Source organism: Felis catus, chromosome A2, assembly GCF_018350175.1.
Source record: "Felis catus isolate Fca126 chromosome A2, F.catus_Fca126_mat1.0, whole genome shotgun sequence".
Taxonomy (NCBI): domain Eukaryota; kingdom Metazoa; phylum Chordata; class Mammalia; order Carnivora; family Felidae; genus Felis; species Felis catus.
This window is the reverse complement of record NC_058369.1, coordinates 91,435,621-91,460,567: the sequence shown is the minus strand read 5'-3', so window position 1 is coordinate 91,460,567 and position 24,947 is coordinate 91,435,621. Positions and strand designations below refer to the sequence as shown.

General features: G+C 41.1%; 1 protein-coding gene across 7 annotated transcripts in view; it reads left to right on the top strand.

The window, feature by feature from the left end:
• The window catches only part of ABCB4 (ATP binding cassette subfamily B member 4), a 69,157-nt gene extending 44,418 nt beyond the window's left edge, over window positions 1–24,739 (top strand). For 6 of the 7 annotated variants that reach the window (XM_023250316.2, XM_045052325.1, XM_045052327.1 and 3 more), the window contains 12 exons: window positions 2,154–2,300; window positions 4,188–4,292; window positions 6,151–6,228; window positions 7,574–7,657; window positions 8,766–8,969; window positions 13,163–13,263; window positions 14,835–14,975; window positions 18,136–18,292; window positions 19,785–19,982; window positions 20,908–21,114; window positions 23,893–24,039; window positions 24,486–24,739. In XM_023250316.2, the coding sequence (XP_023106084.2) occupies window positions 2,154–2,300; window positions 4,188–4,292; window positions 6,151–6,228; window positions 7,574–7,657; window positions 8,766–8,969; window positions 13,163–13,263; window positions 14,835–14,975; window positions 18,136–18,292; window positions 19,785–19,982; window positions 20,908–21,114; window positions 23,893–24,039; window positions 24,486–24,692 (1,776 nt within the window). In that variant the 3' untranslated portion in view covers window positions 24,693–24,739. Of the gene's footprint in view, window positions 1–2,153; window positions 2,301–4,187; window positions 4,293–6,150; window positions 6,229–7,573; window positions 7,658–8,765; window positions 8,970–13,162; window positions 13,264–14,834; window positions 14,976–18,135; window positions 18,293–19,784; window positions 19,983–20,874; window positions 21,115–23,892; window positions 24,040–24,485 lie in introns of those variants that run through there. The other variant, XM_023250318.2, reaches the window with a different exon arrangement.
• The last annotated feature ends 208 nt before the right edge of the window (window positions 24,740–24,947 follow it).

The following is a 24,947-nucleotide window of genomic DNA, read 5'->3' as shown; positions in this document are numbered from 1 at the left end:
AAGAAGGGGAGAATGTTCAGAAATAGCAAAAATTGTATGTTCTTTAACACTTCTCACCCGAAGACCTGTGATATCATTAATTCAAGTCAACAGAAACTTTTGTAATCGAGGGGAAATCCATCCCAAGAAAACATAGTTTCTTATTTCAAGAGATTGTTTGAAAACACATTACGTGATAAAGGTTGAGTTTATTTTTACTCTTGTCTTAGCCTTAAGAAACTAATCGTACTGAGAGTTCGTTGCATCTGTTTTTCTCTGCCCACAACATTACTTACTGCAGAAATTACAAGGGCTCCCTTAGAGGTCTTAATCTTGGTATATTTATGAAAAGGAGAGTAACAATCATACTATTGTGAATTTGCATTATCTGAAGTAATATAAATACCCCCCATCTTTTGGCTATGGAAGTTTCCAGTTTTTTCTCATTTATCTTAAGAGCTGTGCTGCTAAGTCTTTACAGTCTGGTATTTCAGAGGACCACTTGAAGGGAAATGCATTTCCCTTGAAGAATTGCACAGAGAAGAGGGGAAGGCAGAAAATGCCACAGTCAACAAATTGTCACAAGTACCATCAGAGAGGGTTTGACAGTGTGCCCAAGGAGAGGGAGGAATTAAGTGTGATGAGAGGGACCTGGGGACACCTGTTTGTGTGTGTTGTGTTGAAGAGCAGTCTGAGTAAAGGCTCATTTATCAGGCTGGAGACCAGGTCTTAGAGATAATGCTAACTATTGGGGGGGGGGGGGGGGCGGCGGTAAAATAAAACAGAAAATGGGTGGCTTGAAAAATGAAAGCTGAGTAGAATCTACCCCTATGTTCTATGTTTCATAGAGACCCAAACATGGGGCTCTGTAGTGGCTCAGTCAGTTAAGCATCTGACTTCGGCTCAGGTCATGATCTCACGGTCCATGGGTTCAAGCCCCACGTAAGGCGCTGTGCTGACAGCTCAGAGCCTGGAGCCTGCTTCAGATTCTGTCTCTCTCTCTCTCTCTCTCTCTCTCTCTCTCTCTCTCTCTGCCCTCCCCCACTTGCACTCTGTATCTCTCTCTCTCTCTCTCTCTCTCTCTCAAAAATAAACATTAAAACAACAAAACATAGAGTCCCAAACATGACCTATTTAAATGACCATAAGGCTATGGGATTCCATGTGCACCTTTTCTATCTAGTTTAATTTTACAGGAGAATATTCTGATTCCAAAAGTAGTTTATATGACCTAAATCCTTCATGTTTGAGCAGATCTTGAATTTGACATTTGCTGAGAATCTGATTATGGGCCAAGCACTAGGAGAGTTTCTAAGGATATGAAGACATAGTCTCCGGGCGGGTGGCTCAGTTGATTAAGTGGCAGACTTCAGCCCAGGTCATTATCTCATGGTTCATGGGTTCGAATCCAGCCCCGAGCTCTTTGCGGACAGCTCATAGTCTGGAGCCTGCTTCAGATTCTGTCTCCCTCTCTCTCTGCCGCTTCCCCACTCACAGTCTCTCTAAAAATGAATAAAAATGTTAAAAAAATTAAAAAAATAAAGACATAGTCTTCACCTTAAAAAAAAAACCAACATATTAAAAAACAAGGCTTGGAAATAAATAAATGGGGGAAAAATGCAAAATAAGCTAAGCTTTGAAATAGGAGAAGCCAAGGAACAGTGATAAAAGAAAAGGGACATAATTAATTTGGTTGTGTGAGTTAGGAACACGTCACGGAAAAAGGCAGCACTGGACAGGGTTCGGGGGGTGAGGAGACCAGGTCCAGGTTCATAATGGTATCCCACATTTATAAGGACATTTATCCATCTTTTCATGGGTATTATCTCATTTAACCCCAACATCATCCCTGTGTTGAGTTGGGACAAGATTCTAGAGCATTTTGTGCCCAGGTCCTGCCTCTCCTCCCTCTGCTGGGCTAGTCACATCATGAAGACTGCTTCTTGAGTGAACAGCTCTTACCTTATGTAATCAGTAGACACTGTTAACATTTTATAACAGACCGTCTTACTCTCTTGGAGACTGGTGTGGACTGGTTATTCTCAGCACCTAGTTTGGAAGTTCTTTGAGGACAATGCTGTGTCTTTGTCTACAAACTCTGGTGGTAACTGTTGTGTTATGACCAGTTTGTCCTGATACATAGATGTGTGTGTGTGTGTATGTGTGTGTTATAGGATGAAAATGTGCCACCAGTGTCTTTTCTGAAGATCTTGAAGCTGAATAAAACAGAATGGCCCTACTTCGTGGTGGGAATAGCATGTGCCATTGCCAATGGGGCCCTTCAGCCGGCATTTGCAATCATGTTCTCAGAAATGCTAGCGGTAAGTTTGAAACCATCATGTAGTAGTTTGAATTAAATGCGTTCTCGGGGCACCTGGGTGCCTCAGTTAAGCATCCAACTCTGTATTTTGGCTGAAGTCATGATCTCACAGTCTGTGAGTTCGAGCCCCACACGTTGATGGTGGCAGAGCCTATTTGGAATTCTCTCTCTCTCCCCTTTCCCCGCTTGCATGCTTTCTCTCTCTCAAAATAAGTAAGCTTGAAAAAAAATAAAAATTAATAAAAATTAAAAATCCGTTTTTGTGCCGACCTCCCCACTGGTTCCATTTTGGAGTAAAGCCGCCTCCATTTTGGAGTAAGCTGAAGTTTTTAATTCCCCTTTGAGGAAAACGCAAGACAAAAGAAAAGGTAGCCTTTCAAACGATTCCAAGTTATGATGCTAATGAAATTAATTGTAAGTTATAAAATCACTAACAGAGGCTTTTAATTAGCTTTTCATTGAGGTGAAGATGGTGCTCCCTTTCCCAATTGAGGAGAGCAGGTGCAGGCTCCAGGAAGGCTGGGAGGAGGTGAAGGACAGGCTCAAGTCCCAGCCCCCAGGGACCAAGCTCTGGGCACAGACCGGCCTCGCCATTTCCCGGCTGTGCATACGTGGGCTGGGTGCTGCCCTTGTCGGTCCCCAGTTCCTTCATGTATAAAGTAATCCTGCCTCACAGGCTGGCTGAGGATGGAAAGAGATGCTACAGATAACTAAAAGGGGAGTGTTTAAGAGTGTCTGCCTCAGAGTGAGTATTCAAAAACTAATAGCAAGTACGTCATTGTTTTAGCAATCCTTCCCTGGCCTGAAGAGTCTAAGAAAACTCATAGTATCTAATCCAACTTCCTTGGGGAACATTTAGAGAAAGTTATCAGAAACATCTAAGGCTCCATTACACTCACCATTTATATTGTATAATCTTAGTCAACCCCTAACATTATTGCAGAGACTTTCTTGTTAAGATAAATTCTTCTTCATCATGTTATAAGTTTATTGTACTTGTGACATGGGACGTTGCTCTCCAATTAAGAGCACAAGCCAAAACAGTAGTAAATTAGAAAGGACCCTTCAAATGTTTTAAAATTAGAAAATAAAGCAATCCCTAGCTCTCTTGCAATTCAAGAGCTGTGCAGACTGTATTTCTATTTTGGGGCCTCTTCTACATGCCAAATGGTGTCCTGGGCACCAGAGATAAAGCAGAAAATAAACCAAGCCCTGCCCTGAAACAATTTACTTTCTGTTGGGACAAATACAGAACACACAAACAAAACACAAACACGTAGCGTGTCAGGGGACAGCAAGTCTTTTAAAGGCAGGGCCTGGCAGTAGGGGGCTGGAGGTGGAGGTGCTGTTTGATGTTAATTGGTCAGGAGCAGGCAGAGCCCCTGTGGGGCAGGGGTGCAGGGCTGGGGCCAGGCAGGCACCAGTTGGGGCAGAGGGAACAGCAGTGCAGAGGAAGAGGAACAAACACCAAAATGTGCAACCACACACAATCCAGATGCAGTGTTTCTTCTCATGTTAATTACCACGTGACCCTCAAGTTCTGGGAGATGGGAAGTAGCATCGTGGTCCCCAAGGGCCTGGGGAGTGGGTCCAGTGAGGTTCCTGTTTCACGGGTGCAGAGTTGCAATCTGAGATGATGAAAAAGTTCTGGAGATGGGTAGTGGTGAAGGTTGCACGATACGACACAGTGAATGTCTCTTATGCCTCTGAATCGTACACTTAAAAATGGTTACGATGGCAAAGTTTTTGTTGTATGTATTTTACAATTTAAAATAAAACCCCACATGTTCAAAGCCCAGTTTTTAAACTGTAATGCTGAAGCCATTATTATGGGAAGAGTGAAGAGAATCATGTAATCCAAGTGGGCATTTTAAATGTTCTTTTGTAGGTTTTTGGACCAGGGGATGATGAAGTAAAGCAGTGGAAATGCAACATGTTCTCGTTGCTTTTTTTAGGTCTGGGAATTATTTCTTTTTTTACTTTCTTCCTTCAGGTAGGTACCTATGATTTCATCTTCTCGTAAGTCTACCTTCTATTAGAGAATATAAACTATCTATTAGGTTTTATTATCTATTAATATACATTAATTATCAATTAAAACCTAATGGAACTTTTGAATCTTAAATTGAAATGAATTGCAAACATAGTCTGTGCAGCTCTTTCAGAGGGCAGTGTCCTGAGCAGAAGGAATAGAGACTTTGCTATGTTCTAAATTATATTATGTCCCAGGTTTGCCCACAGCAGACATTCATTACAAAGGAAAAAAGAGACTTGAATTCATAAGAGAACATAAGTACCAGTTAAACTCATTATAAACTAGAAAAAAAATCAGTACACCAGTATATTCTCTTTTTTGCTATTACTTTTGGTACCGTTTCAAGCAACTTCTCTGATCTTTTCCTCCTTAACAGGTGAACTCTGTGTAAGAACTGCATTTATATATTGTAAATAATACTGCATTTATATATTGTAAACCTGGGCAAAATGAACTATAAAGCCTGTTCTGTTTGTACTTTTCTACCTAGATTTACTAAATTTCTTTTGTCTCTGTAACTCAGCACCACACAGGCCTTTCCAATACAATCCAGTAAGTCAGCAAAATGAGGTTTCCTAGTCTTGTCCACTATGCTTGTCTTCTGTCATTGTTGAGCCAATGGTAAAAGTAAGCCAAGCTTTTTATTTGGAAATCATTGCCTTACTGGTAGCAACGCAGCGATGCAATCCAGCCCCAGGCCCTGGTGTGTTAGGGAGTGGGGATAGTTTTAGAAATGTATTTTATATACTGTGGGAACAGTGGGATGACGAATAGAACTGCAGTGCCCACATTGGCCTTGAGCGCTGTGCCGGCCGAGGAAGGAGGAGACCGCAGTAGCCCGGGCTTAGACTCCTGGGGCAGACTCATCCCCAGACTCATCACCTACTCTCCTGGCTTAATAAAGACTCCTGATGTGTCCTCCCAGAGCATTCTCTGCACACCTACACCAAAGCTCTGTGTGCCTGAAGGCACCCAGCCCAGTGGTGGACATCTGTGCTGCTCTTCCATTTGAACATGGCATAATTGAGAGAGGAATTTTCTGGCGAGGCCGCTTGAGGAGGAAGAATAGCCTAATTGTTCCCCCAATCTGAGAACAGGTGGAGCTGTGACAGAGAACCAGCAAACTCGTGTGGAACTTGATAGTACAGACCTCCTCCTTCCCTCCCTCTACACTACACAAGACAGAATGTGTTCCTGCATGGAGTTTTGTTACTTGTGCTTCTGGCGGTTTAAAGTATCAGGAACATGCCAAAAGTTGTAATTCTATACGATACTGTGCTTACTGAGATGCCCTTGAAAGTTGGGGAAAGGAAATACGTTTAGAATGTTTCAGAAGCCAGGGGTGTCTGCGTGGCTCAGTCGGTTAAGCATCTGACTATCGATTCCAGCTCAGGCCACGATCCCACAGTTTATGGGTTCTAGCCCCATGTCGGACTCCATACTGACAGTGCAGAACCTGCTTGGGATTCTCTATCTCTCCCTCTCTGCCACTCCCCTGCTCATGTGCTTGCGTGCTTTCTCTCTTTCAAAAATAAATTATTAAAAAAAATTTTTTTAAAGAATGTTTCAGAAGCCATAACTGGACATTTGTAAGGTTTTTGGTGTCAGGATTCTTTTGTATGCTAATGATTGGGCAAGTACTGAATTTGAAATTCGGACTTGGAATTAGTGTTTGGTTATAGACTTTTGTTACCTGAATAGTGGACTAATGTATGTGTAATGTAAAAACTAATATGAGTATACCCACTTGGGTCAAATACTACCGATCATCAAAAGGGACAACAGCTTTTTTTTTTTTTTTTTTTTTTTTAACCAGGGCTTCACTTTGGGGAAAGCTGGTGAGATCCTCACCACGAGGCTTCGGTTAATGGCTTTTAAAGCAATGCTAAGACAGGTAGGTGTGTGCACTGGAGAATGCCTTCTGCTCAGATTTCTTAAATTCACAGCCTCTTTCTGTCGTTTGGGTGTGTGTAGTTCATGACCATGCCCACCTACCCCATCCATGCTTTCTTGCAGGGACTGGGCAGGGCCCTACCAGTTGTCCTGGTCTTTCAATATCCAAAGACTTTTCAGGAATTTCATGGGAGTACGCTTAATTTAGGTAGCTTTTTGAGCTTATTTTGTAACTATCTCTATCCATATGGATACTGTCATTTTTAAGGACCTGTATCTCTTCTCTGGATTCTATGCAGGCCCAAGCTAGGCATCTGAGACCCCAAGATATCTTGAAACAAAGGAGAAGGTGGTTAATAGGATTTATGTGCCACAACTGACTGTGCTAACTATACATTTTCCCAAATGTTGGTAACTGAGTTTCGGTTTTGTCTTATTTGAGCTCTGTTTTCATATTCACGTGTTGATTCACTCAGTCATTACCAACTATGGGCCCCTGTGCTTGCTATTAGCCGGGACTATAAAATGCATTATGTGCCCCCTTGAGAAGTCCACAGTCTTAGTGCAGGACATATGGGGAAATGTGCTTATATGAATTCTCTGTTTTTATGGAGGAGGCTTAAGAGAGAGGGCTAGAATATTATCCATGCACTTGACAGGAAGTGATTATATCCATGCTCACAAAAAAGCCCATAGCAGGTATCCTATTTAGAGCAGGTCTGAGTTGAGAAATGTTTTTTGCAGTATGTTTTCAGTGTTGCTATGTGGGGAAGATGATTTGCTGTGAAACTCACATGCTATGGATGAGTGTAGGCTGCGGTTAAAATCTTATCTAACATACACTTTTTCAATTTTTGGTTAAAGAAACCAAACCAAACAAAATACAGTGAGGAAGCGGGGCTGATTTTCTCCTGCTTAGGAGTTACAGGAGCTGTGTTGAGCACCACTCCATCCCGTCTATGCAGTACATCACCTCAGCAGGGAGGTGTCTGCAGTGCATGGGGTAAGGATGGGGTGGTGAAATGTGCCCACCTGTGCCCACCCCCTCAGGTGCAGCTGACGGGGAACACAGCTGCAGCTAGAGAAGCCCTACCCCACTCCCGGCCCCCAGATCAGCTGTGCTCTCCTGGCCACAGCAGGGCAGCCTGGAGCAGGGGTCCTAATGGACCCCAAGGGTGCGTGTTCCTGTCAGGGACTGCAGCTCCGCACTGCATGTCCACTCTCCCCTGACTCCGGGGCCACATTAGGTATGGATATTTCCAGCATTGAAGGTTTTGGAGGCCTCATCTACTTTTCTTGGCTCGTTTTAATTTGGAACTAATTTAAAGGTGTGCTTTGTGCCACAGGACATGAGCTGGTTTGATGATCATAAAAACAGTACCGGTGCCCTTTCTACAAGACTTGCAACTGATGCCGCCCAGGTCCAAGGAGTATGTAGACTGCATTCTACTCTTTTTCTTTAATGTGGTTTTGAATACAAATATGGCATAGCTGCATCAGTGATGCTGCTTTCAGCTGGAAATAACAGAAAACTCAAACCTAAACAATAAAGAGGAAAGTTGGACTTCAGGGTTGATTGGTCCATTGACTCAAAGCCGTCATGAAGGACACGTGTGCCCTCTGTGTGTGTGTGTGTGTGTGTGTGTGTGTAGTTCTGTGTGTGTGTGTGCCCTCTGTGTGTTGTATGTTCTGTGTGTGTGCCCTCTGTATGTGTGTGGTTTTGTGTGTGGCTCTGTGTGTGTGACTCTGAGTGGCTTTCAGTCCTCCAAGATGGCTTTATCCTAACGCTCCTTTCCTCGTGGTGATAAGATGGTTGCCAGGGACAAACAGGAGTGTCCAGTGAGAGAGCGCCCACCTGTATCTCAGCCACCAAACAACCACCTTCCCTTAAATATAATTAAGGCTAATTTGGGTTATCTGCCCAACCTTTAGCAATAACTGTCTCTGGGGACGGCCTCATCTCCTTGGCGTAGGTCCCTACCCTTGGAGCTGAGGGCTTTTTCTTTGAAGCTTCCTGCTCCTACACAATGCAGAAGCAGTGGGAGAGCCACCTGCCACGTCCCGAACACCAGCCCTCCTTTTCTGAGCCTACACACAGTAATTCATCCCATGTATGCTTTCTGGTGGGTAGTCTGTTAGGACACGTACACTTCGTAACAGATGGTTTGAGGTATATAAATTTCCCTCTTACACATTTGCAGCAAAGGGTTCTCCAAATGACCAGAGTACGCTGGGGTTTTCTCTCTAAATGTTGCTTTTGTGCAAGAGTGCCTATGCCCCACATCCTATCCCCAGGGTGGAGCAGCTGATGGCCTGGTTCTGTAAGGCCAAATCCAGGTGGGAAGGACAGGAATGAGAATTGAGGGGCATGAGCAAAAAAAAAGAACTGCAGAGCCTCATGAGTTAGGCACAGGTGTTGTGGGTTTATTGCAATGAAAGGGGGCAAATGTAAGCCAGACCCACAACCCTCTCCTCATTCTGAACTGGAAGCCTGAGGGATTTGCAGTTTAAAACACAGCTCCCTCTTTGCTCTTCCAGGCCACGGGGACCAGGCTGGCTTTAATCGCACAGAATGCAGCTAACCTTGGAACTGGTATCGTCATATCGTTTATCTACGGTTGGCAATTGACCCTTTTGCTATTATCAGTTGTTCCAATTATTGCTTTATCAGGAATTGTTGAAATGAAAATGTTGGCTGGAAATGCCAAAAGAGATAAAAAAGAACTGGAAACTGCTGGAAAGGTGGGTCAAATAAGGCTTCAGTTAGTGTAAGTATTGTTTTTAGACAAGTATTGCTTTATCAGGAATCATTGAAATGAAAATGTTGGCCGGAAATGCCAAAAGAGATAAAAAAGAACTGGAAACTGCTGGAAAGGTGGGTCAAATAAGGCTTCAGTTAGTGTTAAGTATTGTTTTTAGACATGTATTTTATTTGAGTTATTCCAACATGCATGTTTTGATAATTAAATGTGCTTGATACAAGTGAATAACTGTCAACACTGCATGAAATAGTTTATAATAATGCCTATAATCTGACAATGGGATCATTAATATAAGGGTCTTAGTCTGTAGAAAAGCACTTTATGTGTGGTTCTTATAAAGAATTTCTGAATATCTGAAGTCTGTTTTGCCTTTTACTTCATAACCTGATGCCATTGTTGAAATAAATATCACCCCTATTTTACACAGGAGGAGTCCTTAGGGCAGAGAGCATAAGCGAATTGTTTAAGTTAGTAATTTGCTGGTGCATAGGGGAGCAGTCTTTTCTTCTTGGCTGTGATTTCTATAATTAAGGTGGGTAGCCACCAGATGGCAGTAATGCTTTGATTTGTGCTTCCAACTATCCTGGCAATTGGGCAAATATTTACTTTGGCCCTTGCTATGTACCAGTTACTGTGTTTATGCACCAACTCATCACATTCTTAGAGTAATTCTATGAAGCAGGCACTAACGTTATCCCGATTTTATAAATGAGGAACTTGAGAAACTAGATAAAGGCGTTGGCTGGGATTCAAGTTCTGGTCTAATTTCAAAGTCCTTTAGTATGTGGTCCCTATGTATTGAAATGTATCTAAATCTACATCTAAACATTTTACTCACATGTATATGCTTTTAAATGTTTAAATATAGATTATAGCCAGGAATATTTTTATTTATGTCAGTATTATCCTCTATTGAAAGATGAGGAGGGGAAACAGATAATAAGTAGAAATTGTGATCTAGTTTCTACAGCACCACACTTTACACAGCCCTTTAAACCATGTTACTGCAGCTGGCTTTCACTCTGGTTATGCGAGGGGGGTAAATAGTATGGCCATGTTACAGGGAAGAAAGTATTCAGAGGGTCAGTGACTTGTTCCAGATGTATGTCACCTAAGGTATGAGATTAAAATTCCCTGCAAGCATGTTTGCACTAACCCACTAATGTCCAAGGAAACCATTTCTGTTTGTCTCTTAACCCACATCAGCTGTAGCTCAGTGTCATGTTGACATCACCCCTGGGTCTCCTTCAGAATGCTTCATTCTTGTCTTCAGCCCACATCCTCTCCTGGAGCCACTAGGACATTTTATAGTTCTGAGACTTGAGAAGCCCTGGGTGTTCAAAGTGCTTGAAGATTCTCTTGACTGCTGGCTGTGTATATTTTAAGGCATCACCTCCTGGACTTGTGTTTGGCACAACTAACTGCTGAAAAAAACTCTGTAGTTTTTATTTCCCTTTTCCCCGAACCCTGTTTCTTCCACGTTTCAGAAGGGAAAATTGTCAGTAGATAAAATGAAGGTCAAGTTTTCTTAGACTAGTTACATGAAAGAAAACGTCTCGAATCTAGTTAAGAGAATAGTTTTCACTCTATTGAAAATGACTAGGAACACTGAAAGGTATCAGGAGGAGGGCAGTTAGAAATGACCTTATGGCAAATGAAAGATAACCTCTTGGATTATTAGTCTCCATCTTGGTGGTCACTGTGTATGATACAGGAGAAGATCCCCAACTTCTCTGGTCCTCACTTTATACTTTAATGAACTGAGAAATTTGATCCAATAATGTCCCTTCTTTCTTCCAGCTAATACTCTCATTCTAGGAACTAGAGAATAACCTGGAGTGGCCAGTCTGAAATTATTTTTAATAACCACTTAAACCTAATAAGGTTTTTTTTTTAATATAACGTGAGTGGGGCACCTGGGGGGCTCTGTCGGTTGAGCATCAGACTCTTGATTTCTATGCAGGTAATGATCTCGTGGTTGTGGGATTGAGCCCTGTGTTAGGCTCCACACTAAACATAGAGCCTGCTTAAGATTCTCTCTCCCTCTCCCTCTCCATCTGCCCCTAGCTCTCTCTCTCAAAACAAAAACAAAAACAAAAACAAAAACAAAAAACAAAACAGCTGTGTGTGTGTGTATATATTTATAATGTGAGAAACTAGAAATTTTAGATGTTGTTAGCAATGAGTCATAATTCAATTTTGTTTACTTAGTTAACTCTTAACACAGAATGAGGGTTAGAAAAAAGGTCCTGGAACACCCCTGCCCCCCACCCCCATCACAGTTTTTTGGTTGTGGGTTGTTTTTGTTTTTTTTTTCCCCCACAAAAATAAAAGCTCTTACTAACCTGGGTATAGATTAATCATGGTTAAGTACATCAGGATTTGGGATCCATTTCCATTTTCATTTCTCAAAAAGGGCTTGGTAATGAGGATGTTGACTCTTTGGCTGGTAAAGAGGTGGGGAGAGGCTGCATTTAATCCTCCTGACAAGGGCCCTGCCTAATGACTGAACTTATAACCCCGCTGAACCAAGCCTAGCCCATGACCAGAAAATCAAGAGGTGAGTGTGAAGCCATTAACAACTAGTTTCTCCTTGTGTAAATTACAAAGCAGGGCAAGCAGTAAGCATAACGCATTACGAATGCAGACGCGGAATTCTTGCCTACTTTTCAACTCTGGAGCCTCAGCAAGTTAGTAGCTTCTCTGTGCCTCAGTTCCCACATCTACAAAAACAGGAATATACTGATCTCGCAGGGTTGGTGTGAGGCTAAGTGGGAGCCTGTCAGTTAAGTGAAGGAATACCTGGCACATGGCAAAAGCTCACAAAGCAAGTATTCTCTAGTCTGGGTATCATTACCATTAGATTTTTCATTTCTAATTAAAAGGTCATTCAGCCTAAAATATCGAATATCTTGCCTTCATCTGGTTGCAGAGAACTGATGTAAAAATCTTAAATCTGATCAAACAAAACATAAACTCTTATGCTCTTTGTGTTAATAGTTTAGATGAGCCGCCTGTGGAACTATGCTTTATTTGTTTTTAAATGTTTCTTTGTTTTTGAGAGAGAGAGAGAGAGAGAGAGAGAGCAGGAGGAGGAGGAGCAGACAGAGAGGGAGACAGAGGATCTGAAGCAGGCTCTGCACTGACAGCAGAGAGCCCAATAGAGGACTCAGACTCAGGAACTGTGAGATTGTAACCTGAGTCCAGGTCAGACCCTTAGACCCTTAATGGGCTAAGCCACCCAGGTGTCCCTGGAACTATGCTTTAAACTAAGTCACAGACCATTAACATTAGTCAAGGGTGGTTTGGCTATAAAAGTCAAAAAAAACTGCTTTGACTGGCTTGGGTAAAAAGGGTTTTGAGATAAAGACACAGGGAAGTGCAGGGAATACAGATGGATTATATTACTGTAAAATCGCCACCAGGTCCTCTGTTAGAGCCACAAGCTCCATGGTGTCTGAGTCTCTTTACACCTTTGTTCCCTTCCTCCCCTGCTGAATATTCAGACCAGCTTCCTCCGCATACCCAGTGTGGCTCCCCACATGGAGACCTTCATCTCTGAATCCACAGGACATCCTGGGTCAAGCAGTGGCTTCCAAGTCTAGTAAACCTATCCATCTGGTGTCTGTCCCTAGTTTAAGCAGGGACTTAAGGCAGAGTCATGTTGTTTACAATCGGGATCTTCGTTGCAGTTGTGAGTGACCAGTTTCTCTAGGGATATGTGCATGGAGGAAATGACCGGCCCCTTCAGTGGGCCCTTATAAATTCCATAGCGTAATGCTAGGACCCTCTCTTTTAGGGCCCTACCCTGTAAAGAAAGCAAAGCCACAAAAGGCTGTGACTAAAACCAGTCAAGTAACTGACTGCTGGCAGGGCTGCAAATAAAAACCGGTTTCTGGTGTCGAGACCAGTATGTTTGCTCTAAGCTTGTCAGTCTCCCTGGACATCTGAAGACTTGCCCACCAAGTCTTACAAGATTTGCTTTTAAGATGTCCAGTTTTGTCACAGAGTTCATCTTGAAGAACACCTTATGCCATTGCTGTCAAAACTGAAGAAATTAAAAACATGTCAACAAAATGCTGAGGATTCTTTTGACAGAGCCCTAAAGTGTATATTTTTCATTATCCAAAAATGAAAGCCCTACTTCTCATCAAGATCTGTTCTACGTTACAGATTGCAACGGAAGCAATAGAAAATATTAGGACTGTTGTGTCCTTAACCCAGGAAAGAAAATTTGAGTCGATGTACGTTGAAAAATTGTATGGAGCTTACAGGTAATGAGCATATGTGATTGTTGCTAAGAAACTACTGCTTTCCTGAGGTTTAATTATTGTTCCCAAAAGATAATAAAAATTGTGCTGAAACAACAATAGAACTGGAAGGATGATATTTTCTCAGTATCTCACTGAAAATAAGTAGCTTTTTGATTGCGCTATAGGATTGGATTTTTACATCTCTTGTAGAAAAAAATAGGTGTGTTCTCCAAGACCTAAAAGACACAGAGGTCTGTGCAAACAAATGTTCCTTAGTGTAGGTAACTCAGACACCCAGTGTGGGCGTTTAAGGATAAATATTATTTCAGGGAATTCCTCAAACTTTTATTTTCTTGGAACTGTGTAAACTGAACTAAAGATGAGACTTAATTGGTTAGACTATTCCATTTGTTCTCTGGATGAGGACCAGACCCAACCTACTCTGAAAACGCACGACTCCTGTCTCACTAGTTCTTACTCCAGTGGCACTATTTGCCACTGTTTTCCAACCAGGCAAGGCCTAGTTTTATAAATGAATATATTTTAAAACTAACAAGAATGAAAAAAACTTACAGTACAACTTTGTAGACGAGAACAATAGTTCGAACGCTTATAAATTTGAAATGGGAGGATTGAAATTCTCATTCTATCTCCTTAGTTATGTACACTTCATGAAGTAATTTTTCTCTCCATTTGATGCTTGACATATACGTGTATGTGCCATTACCTAAGACTTCTGGTTAATTTGAATTGCAAGGGAATTAAGGAAGAATTCATTTTCAATTTGATTATAATTTAAAGATTGAATAGCATTGTAAATTGTTGAGTAATTTTACATATTGACCATGCTCACAGGATATAAGTTAAAATATCCAAATCAGTAATATTTTGAATTTTCCCGTCTTTCCAAATGCCTTCCTATTTTAATCTAGGAGAAAATAAATTACTGTTCTTTTGGAGGATTTAGAATACTGAAGTATATATAATAAAGTAGCTATACTGATAAAGGATAGCATGTGGTCTAATTAGAAATGGTGTGAAACACATCGTATTGGGGCTGGTGGGATCTAGCTCAGGGAGGGGCTTCTGATGGGTGTCCGCATAAACCTCAGTGACCCTACTTGTCTGAATCTGAAATGTGAATTTTGACGTACGAGGCTATACCTTGTCATTATTAGAAGGCAAGATCGTAATGAAGAAATTGCATTGAGACCATTCCAACTTTAGTCCTAACTTTGACATCCTCCACATTTTTGATAAAACAGTCATATTTATATCATAGGGGTTGAATATCTGATTGACTAGATACTAACATTTAATAATATCAGCACCTCTCATTTGAACAACCAATAATGAGGTGCTTTGCTAGACATTTATATTTGTTTAATCCTCAAAAGAATTCTGCATCATGCTGTTTATTCCCATTATACAAATTGGAAAACGTGATGATACACAGAGAGATTGTCACTCACTCAAACTAATAAAACTGGAGTCAGAATATAAACCCAGCCTTAGAAGCTGTTGCTCTTTCTATGACACAGTGCTAAGAGAGGCCAAAGAGAGGGTTATGAATATACTAACTTGCCTTTCAGGAATTCTGTGCAGAAGGCACACGTCTATGGAATTACCTTCAGTATTTCACAAGCATTTATGTATTTTTCCTACGCCGGTTGTTTTCGATTTGGTGCGTATCTCATCGTGAACGGACACATGCGCTTCAGAGATGTTATTCTGTAAGTAAACTTAAAAATAGATTATTCTATAAAAAGGTTTTAGAAAAAGATTTTAGTAGGTCTATGTAAAGTTTGGGAATAGAAAAAAAAACACGTGCTCTACAATGAGGTCAGAGAGTTGAATCTGCCACAGAAATCTGATCTTGATAATACTCCAAGTACAATTTAAACATCCGAGTTGAACTAAAATGAACCAAGCTCCTAAAAATGATCATATACCAGAATTGTAGTAATACACAGAACTCCAGTCAAGAGGAGAGCAAGGTTTCTTATTGTGGAGTGTAGGCAGAAATAAATTGTAATGAGAAAATCGCTGGTTACCATGGACTCAAAACAGAGGGTTAAATAGCTTGCTGTTGATCTGCAACCAAAGATGGCATTGATAATGGGATGGGAATGCTTAACTGAAATCTGGCAGAGCCTTGTTCCCCTGACTAGGCCTGGGATGACCTTGCCAGCATTGCCTCGTAGCCTCTCCTTTTTTCTCCGTTTCCAAGGCTAACCAGTGGTCTTCCTAATGGATGCATTCCTCTTTTCAAAATATGCTAAATACATTCAATTAGGTTGCATTCTTGTTTTGCCAAAGGGAAGCCATTCTTTTTAAGATCACTGGGCGTATTTCTGCTCTAATGGGTTGATTTTAAAGTAGTAGTAGTGAGCAGCCTTTTTTCTGAACAGGGTCAAGACAAGGAAAGCGTTTTCATCCAAAATTAAAATAACTATGAAAAAAGGTATATATAATGTTCATAGCTTTCAGGATCCCAGCAGGGAACAGATGTTCCTTCAAAGCGGTAACTAAGAGTTTGCTAAAGGGTCTGTTTATAAAGGTGTGAGAAGAGTTAAGGTAAGCACTACCCAGGAAAGCTGTGAACACCCCAGCAGTTTGCAGCTAGGAACCAACCACTGAGAGCCTCAGCCTAAAGGGCCAGAGGAGGGGAAGAATCTCAGAACCCCGCATCGGGGGGCGCCTGTGGTCCCTGATGGAGGGACACCAACAACACAAGAACCTAACCAGACAGAGCCAATACCCTGGCCTCACACTCCTCCGGCCCTCCCTTCCCCTGCTGTTGCCTTTCATGGCCAAACCCCGTCAAAAGCCAGAGGACAAGAAAAACCTTTTGATGCCATCCATGAAGGTCAGCCTCTCAGGCAGGAAGTGAAATGGTACAAGATGGGGGGTGGGGGTGAGGTGGAGAGCAGAAAGTGGTTGGAGAGGCACAAATGGCAATATCCAGCTCTGGGAATTACAACTTAGAGTACTTTTATTTTCTAGAAGAGCATCACTGAGAAAATTGGCCCTGCTTTTTTGTTTCTACTGATGAGGGAATATGGGTCAGGCTAGCCCAAGCTAGCAACCCCCCACCCCCACCCCAGTCCCCAGGTGGGATCTGTGTGATACTCCTTGGACACTCCTGGCTACCCAAGAACAAAGGAAAAGGGTTTAAGTGCTTGCCATGGTAGTGTGGGAAACTAAAGCAAATGAAAAATTAAATTCCCTTACGGCCCTCAGCCCATTGACCAGTCCTTGAAACTGGCAGAGTGACCTCCCTCCAGGAGCTGAGCTGCTTAGATTATGACACTTTGTTAGGGGCAAAAGAGAACCTTAGCTTATTATCCCAACCTCAAGGATCCTGTAATTCTACTTCCTTTATCTCAATTGCCCCAGGATATATGCTGGCAATCATACTCCAAGCTTATGCCCCCCCTCCCCAGTATACATTTGAAGGGTCTCATGGCTGGGGTTTTATTAAATGGTAAAAAATGGCATTTTCCTAGCAACAGCTAGCCCTTCAAGGTCCTGGAAACCTTGCTTCCAAAATTCCTTAGAGACTTACTCTCTCCCTGACCCCTTCCCAACTTGAGGGTATATAATGATTTACCCGTCAAGACCCCATACCATACAGCTCTTCCCCCTGCATGGGTCGTGTCCCCATGCTTTATTAAAATCACCTTTTTGTACCAAAGACATCTTCAAGAATTCTTTCTTGGTCGTTGGCTCTGCACCAGCCCACCATCCCCCCAAAACTTCATCACTACCATTAATAAATTCTGGATAATTGGAAGACAACTTTTTAATCTTCAATGCTAAAGCTAATTTATAGGCTATATCAGAAAGCCAGGCAGCAACATGCTGGTTCATTACTATTTTAAAATTTAGTTTTTGGTAACCAAACTTACCCAGTATTTAAGGGAAAGCCTTATTACACCCACCATTCCTGCCCCCCATGTACTTAAAACATAGTTTGATACCTTAGATTTAGAAGTTTGGGACATGAAAGTTTTTAAAAATTTTTTTAAGTATTGCTAGATAAAAATTTTCCTCCCCTCCCCTTTTTCTAGGGAAGCTCTGATGTCAGAAGTAAATAGTTTTGTGGAGATACAGATCTCAGAATCTTTAGCCCTTCCTAAAAGATACTATAATGTATTATCATTCTTCAAAGAGAAGATCATTGGAAAATAGAACTTTAGGGCAGTTGTTTTTCTGAGGGTAGTGCCAATAGTTAGCTGAATTGTAAGAGAAAACCTAGTTCTAGTAAAAGAACTTATTTTCCCTAACAAAATTTCTTTAACTACAGTGATTAATACTGTTTGGGAGCCTAGAAGAAACTACCAACTGGAAGTCAGGGCCAGCAATTCAATAGGAAACATCCTTTCTTGTTGGAGGCTGATCACACCTGCCCCCAAACCCCCCCAGCCACCCTCCCACCCACCCCCCAGCCACCCTCCCAACCCCCCCAGCCACCCTCCCACCACCCCCCAGCCACCCTCCCAACCGCCCCCCCCCCAGCCACCCTCCCAATACCCCCCCCCCCAGCACTCTGTATGTACTTCATTCAGTTCCCTCAGGTCTAAAAAGGGTATAACTAGCCACTAAAAGTACTTGAGGTCATAGATTCAGTTATAAGCCACTTCCTGAAAAAGAAAAACCGTGGCAAGTTACATCAATTTTTGCTTCCCCTCTAGATGTCCTTTGTTAGTGGAATTTCATGGAAATGTGTGTAGTGGTCTTGTGGTGGGGTCGGGGGGAGGCAGGGATCAGTGAAGGGGTACCCAAGGGAGTAAAAAAAATCAATACTAGTAAGCAGTATGTCTTTGGACTTTGAAATATCACAGAGCTAATTATAGAAACTAAGGTTTTCATTCCTCTCCTTCCTTCTAGGGTTTTTACAGCGATTGTGTTTGGTGCGGTAGCCCTAGGACACGCTAGCTCCTTTGCTCCAGACTATGCAAAATCCAAGCTGTCTGCAGCCCACTTATTCATGCTGCTTGAAAGGCAACCTCTGATTGACAGCTACAGTAAAGAGGGCCTGAGGCCTGTGAGTTCTCCGTTGCCTGATGAATGCTTACTTAATTTTTCCAAAGGCTTGATGTCTGCTAGATTATAACAGCAGGATATGTTTGTAATGATTCTATCAGCCTGTTGTAGCTTACTCTGGGATATTTACAGGGCTAATATTTGGCCTGCATCCTTAACAGTTTAACATTTCATAAGAGGTTACAAGGATTCTGAAATAGAGTACACTGAAAGTAAAGAAAGAAGAGCCTGGGCTCAGTGAGTGGCGCATGCGGCTCTTGATCTTGAGGTGGTGAGTTCAAGCCCCATGTTGGGCATAGAGCTTACTTAAAAAAAATTTTTTTTAATCTTGAAAAGCTAAAACCTCCTGTATCGAATGGAAAGTCATAATAATGAAATTAAAAAAAAAATTAAAATACTCTAGATATACAAGAACTAAGTAATTCCCATGAAAACTGCTAGTTATTTCTGCATGAAGGTCTATGCATGTAATTCTATGGGTAAATGCAAATAGCAATTGTGCTGGGGTGCCTGGCTGGCTAAGTGCATACAGCATACAACTCTTTATCTCAGGATTGTGAGTCCAGGCCCCATGTTGGGTAGAGAGATAACTTAAAAAATACAATCTTTAAAAAATATTAAAAATAGCAATTGGGCTTTAATCACATTTTGTAATGACAGTGTTAAATTGGTAAGAAGCTCCTTCATTCACATTAAGAGTAATAATGCTATACTGTCTCCAAAGTTAATTCAAATTTAGATCTGAATGTTCGTTGTAGGACATGAGCTGCTATACATTATAATGCACAAGCAGCAGTGTGGGGAAAGAAACGAGGAGTTAGTTTTTCTGGAACTTTATCATGGATGTCACCTGCTGAGAAAATGGCAGTGTCCCACGAATGAGATAAAGAGGTGGCCAGGGGGTACCCTGGGTGGCTCAAGTGTCTTGATTCTTGATTTCAGCTCAGGTCATGATCTCAGTGTTCATGAGTTTCAGCCCCACATTGGGCTCTCTTGCTGTCAGTGTAAAACCCTCTTGGGAGTCTCTGTCCCCACCCCTCTCTCTGCCCCTCCTTCTCTCTCTCACAAAAAGTAAAAAAAAAAAAAAAAAAAAAAAAAAAAAGGTGCCAGGGTTGGAGGCCAGGGCTGTCCACCAACACCTCACTCAGACACTGCACTGAACGCCCAAGCCTTTGAGCCTTTGGCCACTGGCTTGGCTCTAGCCTCAGAATCCTCATCTGGGAAAGCTAAATAGTTATCTAAATGAACCAGAAATTGAGTTTAGAGAACAAGTCTTTCTAATGTGACTCTAACTTTTACCCCATTCTCCTATCTTCATTTTATGTAACAACAACTTGCTTTCAGTAATAACCAGTGCCAACACTTAAACTGAATATGAATTTTATGTCTTTCTACTTTATCTTTGCTAAAGTTGCTGTGAAAGACTTGTAATAATTATCAGACCAATTATAATAGCAACATTAAACTTTGGTGTTGTTCTGTTTTGTTTTTAGGATAAGTTGGAAGGAAATGTGACATTTAATAAAGTCCTGTTCAACTATCCCACTCGACCAGATACCCCAGTGCTTCGGGGGCTGAGCCTGGAGGTGAAAAAGGGCCAGACGCTAGCCCTCGTGGGCAGCAGTGGCTGCGGGAAGAGCACGGTGGTCCAGCTCCTTGAGCGGTTCTATGACCCAATGGCCGGAACAGTGGTGAGCACACTTTCTTAAGTTTGTAACCTGATTTAAGGCTTTACTTCAAGTGGCTGATAAACCAGTATTCTTGTAATGGAAAAAAAATGGGGCAAATAAAGGCCTATAATCCTATTTGGTGTGATGACCACATTCTATAAACCTCAAACTGGCACCCCTAGATGAGATGGGAACAATAGGGTAACAATAGCTTGACTACACTGTGTAGGTATGCTGTACTAATACTCTGGTGGGAATATCTTTATTTATGGAGAGGTCAAGACTAAATGTACTTGCTTCTATTCCCTCACCCAGAAGGTTACTGCATTCTCAGCTAATATATCACAAGACTTCTCTAGAAGCACTGTGCCTCCTTAAAAAAAATCACCACCACCAAAACCATATTCCCAAAGACAGTGTCCTTTGAACTTGTTCTATGTAGTATTGAACTCTTGTCCTTAGTGCCATCAGAAAGAGAAATGGGAGAAATTTAAGGCTGGTAGTTCTCAGGGAAAGAGTGGTAGAGGTAGGACAGGAGATACCCAACTTTTGGAATCTGGGGCCACATACTTACCAGCTTTTTTAACTGGTCCACCCAGAAGAGGGGAGTAAAGTCAAGTTGAAAGGTTGGAGTCATTCCAGGAACAGCAGATATGAGTAGGACACCTAATTGCAGACTTCTAGAGGCAGAAGGAACACTGGCCTGGAGGAGGGCAGATAAGGATGAAGAGGAATTTGGAAAGACAAGGCCAAATAAGCTACCATTTTGCTGGTGAGATACAAGAAAGGATGGCCTAGTCACCATAAAAATCATCTTGTTACCTCACAAACTGATGATGCCCACATGCAACAATGCTCCAAATGGTAAATCTATTAGTTTATGATTTGGGTTTTTTTTTTTTTTCTTTTTAAGCCCATCTTATAGTTTGTGGACTTTGGTTTTCAGCTCCTAGATGGTCATGAGGCAAAGAAACTTAACATCCAGTGGCTCAGAGCCCACCTTGGAATTGTGTCCCAGGAGCCGGTCCTGTTTGACTGCAGCATTGCTGAGAATATTGCCTATGGAGACAACAGCCGGGTGGTGTCACAGGATGAAATTGTGAACGCAGCCAAAGCAGCCAACATCCATCCTTTCATCGAGACCTTACCCCGTGTAAGTTAATGCATCACTTCTTAGGATGAAATCAGTCAACTGCAAACGGTTTTCATCCTCCAAGCAGTACACAAAGTTACACACCAACAAAATCTTAGAGGAGAATTTATCTCTTTAGTAGCACTGGGACCTTGGACAACACACTGAACTGCATACCGTGTTTCCTTCCTGGCAAATGAGAATATTAGTCATCATGTCTAGATCTTATAAATGCAGTGAGAGGCAAATGAGGTGACATTAGCTGCAAACACTGTCTCTCAGGTTGCAAACTGGTGGCTGTGGGCTGCATTCAGATTGCAGTCCTGTTTGATTTATCCCTTATGGTACTTATATTTTTAATGATTTTTGAGGTAAACATGGACATGTGGTTGTAAGGAACAGAGATTTTACATATTTACCTAGCTGCCTCCAGTGCCATCTTGCCGAACTGTAATACAGTATCACAACCAGGATATTCACTGATAGAACGTGCTCATCTTAGATCCTCTAGTTTTAGTCATCATTTGCTTCTGAGTTTAGTTCTCTGCACTGTTACTGCACGTGCAGATGCCTCCCCAGCATCCCTCATGTTGCCCCGTTACAGTCAGGCACCTCTCCCTTTTATCCTCACTCCACCCAACCTTTGGCCAACCACTAAGTTTTCCATTTCTCTAATTTTCTACTCTAAGAATGCTATATAAGCATGCATAAACTATTAAGATGAGCTTTTTCCATGCAGCATAATCCCCTCAAGTTCTTGTTCTCTACAGTTCATGCCTTTTTCTCTCTTTAGTGCCATGCCATCCTGATGAGTAGGACGAGTAAGATTGCATGGTACGGATATACCAGCTCGTTGAGCCATTCACCTGTTGAAGCCTATCCAGGTTGTGTCTAGGTTTTGGCTATTAAAATCTCCTAAGTATTACTGTACAGGTTTTAGCGTGAACTGGAGTTTTTATATCTCAGATACATGCCCACAAGTGCAGTTGCTGGACCATATGGTAGTTGTGTGTTCAGTTTTCTAACAAACTGCTTAACTGTTTCCCAGAGTGTACCATCTTGTGTTCCTACCGGCAGGTGTGAATTACAGCTTCTCTGCATCTTTGCCAGCATTTGCTGTTGTAATTCTGATAGGTGTGTAGTAATAACTCATTGTGGTGGGTTTCCTAATGAGAAATGTTGAACATCTTTTTACATACTTACATACTTACTTGGAAATACAGACTATATTTCCTTTTTGGTGAAATAACTTGTTTTTTTACTTATTTTCTAATTTGAAAAAAATGTTGAGTTCTGACAGATACTTACATATTTTAGTTATTAGTCCTTTATCAAATACATAGTTTGCAAATATTTTGAGCCAATCGATAGCTTATTTTTTCATCCTTTAACAGGGTGGGTCCTATGCAGAGCCAAGTGTTTAATTTTGATAAGGTCCAGTTAACACGTTTTCTTTATACACATTGTGCACTTGGTATCAAACAGGGCTATTTCCCTAGCTCCAGGTCTTGAAGAATTTCTCCATTTTTTTTTTTAAGTTTTATATTTTCGGATAAGGTTTTTCTTTAATGTTTCAATTTATTCATTTGGAGAGGGCATTATTCTCTTATTTGCATGGTCCCCAACTCTCCCTTGTTAGCTTATTGTAGCTACTGCTTCTGTAGCCAAAGTGCATTTAAGTCACTATGGATTTAAAAATGAGAAAAAGTTCAGTGGAACAATTTTCTCCAGTAATTGGTAAAGGTGAGTTGTCCTGCAAAGATTATTTGAAACTCAAAAGTGATGGCAGGGATCATTAATCTTGTGTCTCAGCTAGCATCTCAGGTTCCACTGAATTAAGCTGAAATAAATAACTATTTTTACCTTTTCTCTTCTGCTGTAACTAACAATCACAGTCATACACTGTCAAACCTTCCATGTTGGTTAACCTTACTCACCCTTAACACCTAGTCATGGACCCTCATATAGAATTTGATTAGCAGAAAAGCTAAAGCTTCAGCTCTTTACTGACATTGGACTTGAGGAAATTCACATTACTGCCTAAGCCCCACAGTACTTTTTTGGCCCTTTATTCCTTCTGCTTTCCCCCCCCCCCCCAGCCTAGAATGTTCTTTCTCAAGATGCAGCTTTCCAACTTCTTTCCTTCATGCACAAAGGTTTCTTTCCTTCATGTATCTCTTGTTTGTTCTCCTGCTTTCTCTCCATAGTTGCTATTTGCTGCTTCTGATCTTTCATACCATGTTGAATATATTACTCATTTGGCACCTATTTGACCTTAAATAGAGTGCTGTATAGGTGGCTGACCTCTTCACATTATAAATTCCTTCAGGGTACCAACAAAAAAAGCTGCCTCCATTTTTATAGTTCTCACAGTTGTTGGTATAACAGGTATTCCATAAATATTTAAGTGAATGAATGAGTTGAAAAGAATACACTAGGTTCCATATGAATATTTAACCTTAAATAAAACTCAAATATTTATATTTAACCTTTAAAGACTGCCAAGACATCAGATCAATTGGCATTATGAGAATGGTAGGAACTCAAGAATTTATTGCTCAATTTCTGTTGCAGAACACTAGTGAGAACTAAAGAACTTTCTTCTAGTTTGATGGTGATTAAGTGGGGGGAAAAATTAAATGGATCACCAAGTAGCTGTTATGTAAACTTCTGTTTCCAAATATTTTTTTCCTGTTAAGCAGAACTGTCAAATGTTGCAAAGTACAAGTTTATTCAGTATACCATGAATCATTTTGGGGGGTTAGGACTTGATTAACTTTACTAATGGTTAACTTGCAGAAATATGAAACAAGAGTGGGAGATAAGGGAACTCAGCTCTCAGGAGGTCAAAAACAGAGGATTGCTATTGCCCGAGCCCTTATCAGACAACCTCAAATCCTACTGTTGGACGAAGCTACATCAGCTCTGGATACTGAAAGTGAAAAGGTGTGGCCTCTGCCCTGATGTTCCATTTACTTTGCATAATAGTTTTTGTGCGCTATCAACTACAAGAAAAAGTAAACAAATTTTTCCCAAATTTTGTAAAATTATTTCCTAAACCAAAAATATTCAAAAGAAAAAAGCAGCATACATCACATTTTTAGCACAATAATAAAATAGAAATAAAGGGGGACTAATAAGATAATGAAAAACTAGAAAATAATAAAAGGGAACTAGTAAGTAAGAGAACTGGACAGAAAACTTAGATACCTGTGATTTAGTGAGAATCGGTTTTTATTATAATTAAAAAGAAAATACTTTTTAAATGCCATTTATGTAAATTTACATGCATTAAAACCAAAGACTCAAAGATTCAGAGATGAGAATATAAAAAGTAAAATATTCTTCTGTGATGGTGAAAGTTTAAGGTTTCTGTTCTGATTGATCATTAGATTGTGCAAGAAGCCCTGGACAAAGCCAGAGAAGGCCGCACCTGCATCGTGATCACTCACCGCCTGTCCACCATCCAGAACGCAGACCTAATAGTGGTGTTTCAGAATGGCAAGGTCAAGGAGCATGGCACACATCAACAGCTGCTGGCTCAGAAAGGCATCTACTTTTCCATGGTCAGTGTCCAGGCTGGGACACAGAACTTATGAACTCTTGTTACATCTTAAAAATAAATTCAAATTATAGCTTTCTCTGATTTAAACTAGAAATCGTTTTTTTTTTTTTTTTTTACAAATAATCATATAATTCAGATGTATCTCATTCCATAAGTTTTAGAACATCTGATTTGCTGCTGATACTATAGCATTGCAAATTCAGGAGTTACAAGTGACACCTGTCTTGAGGTATAAAAATGGCAGCCTGTTATCAGAAACATACAGAGAAAAGACAAGTTCAAATAAAAT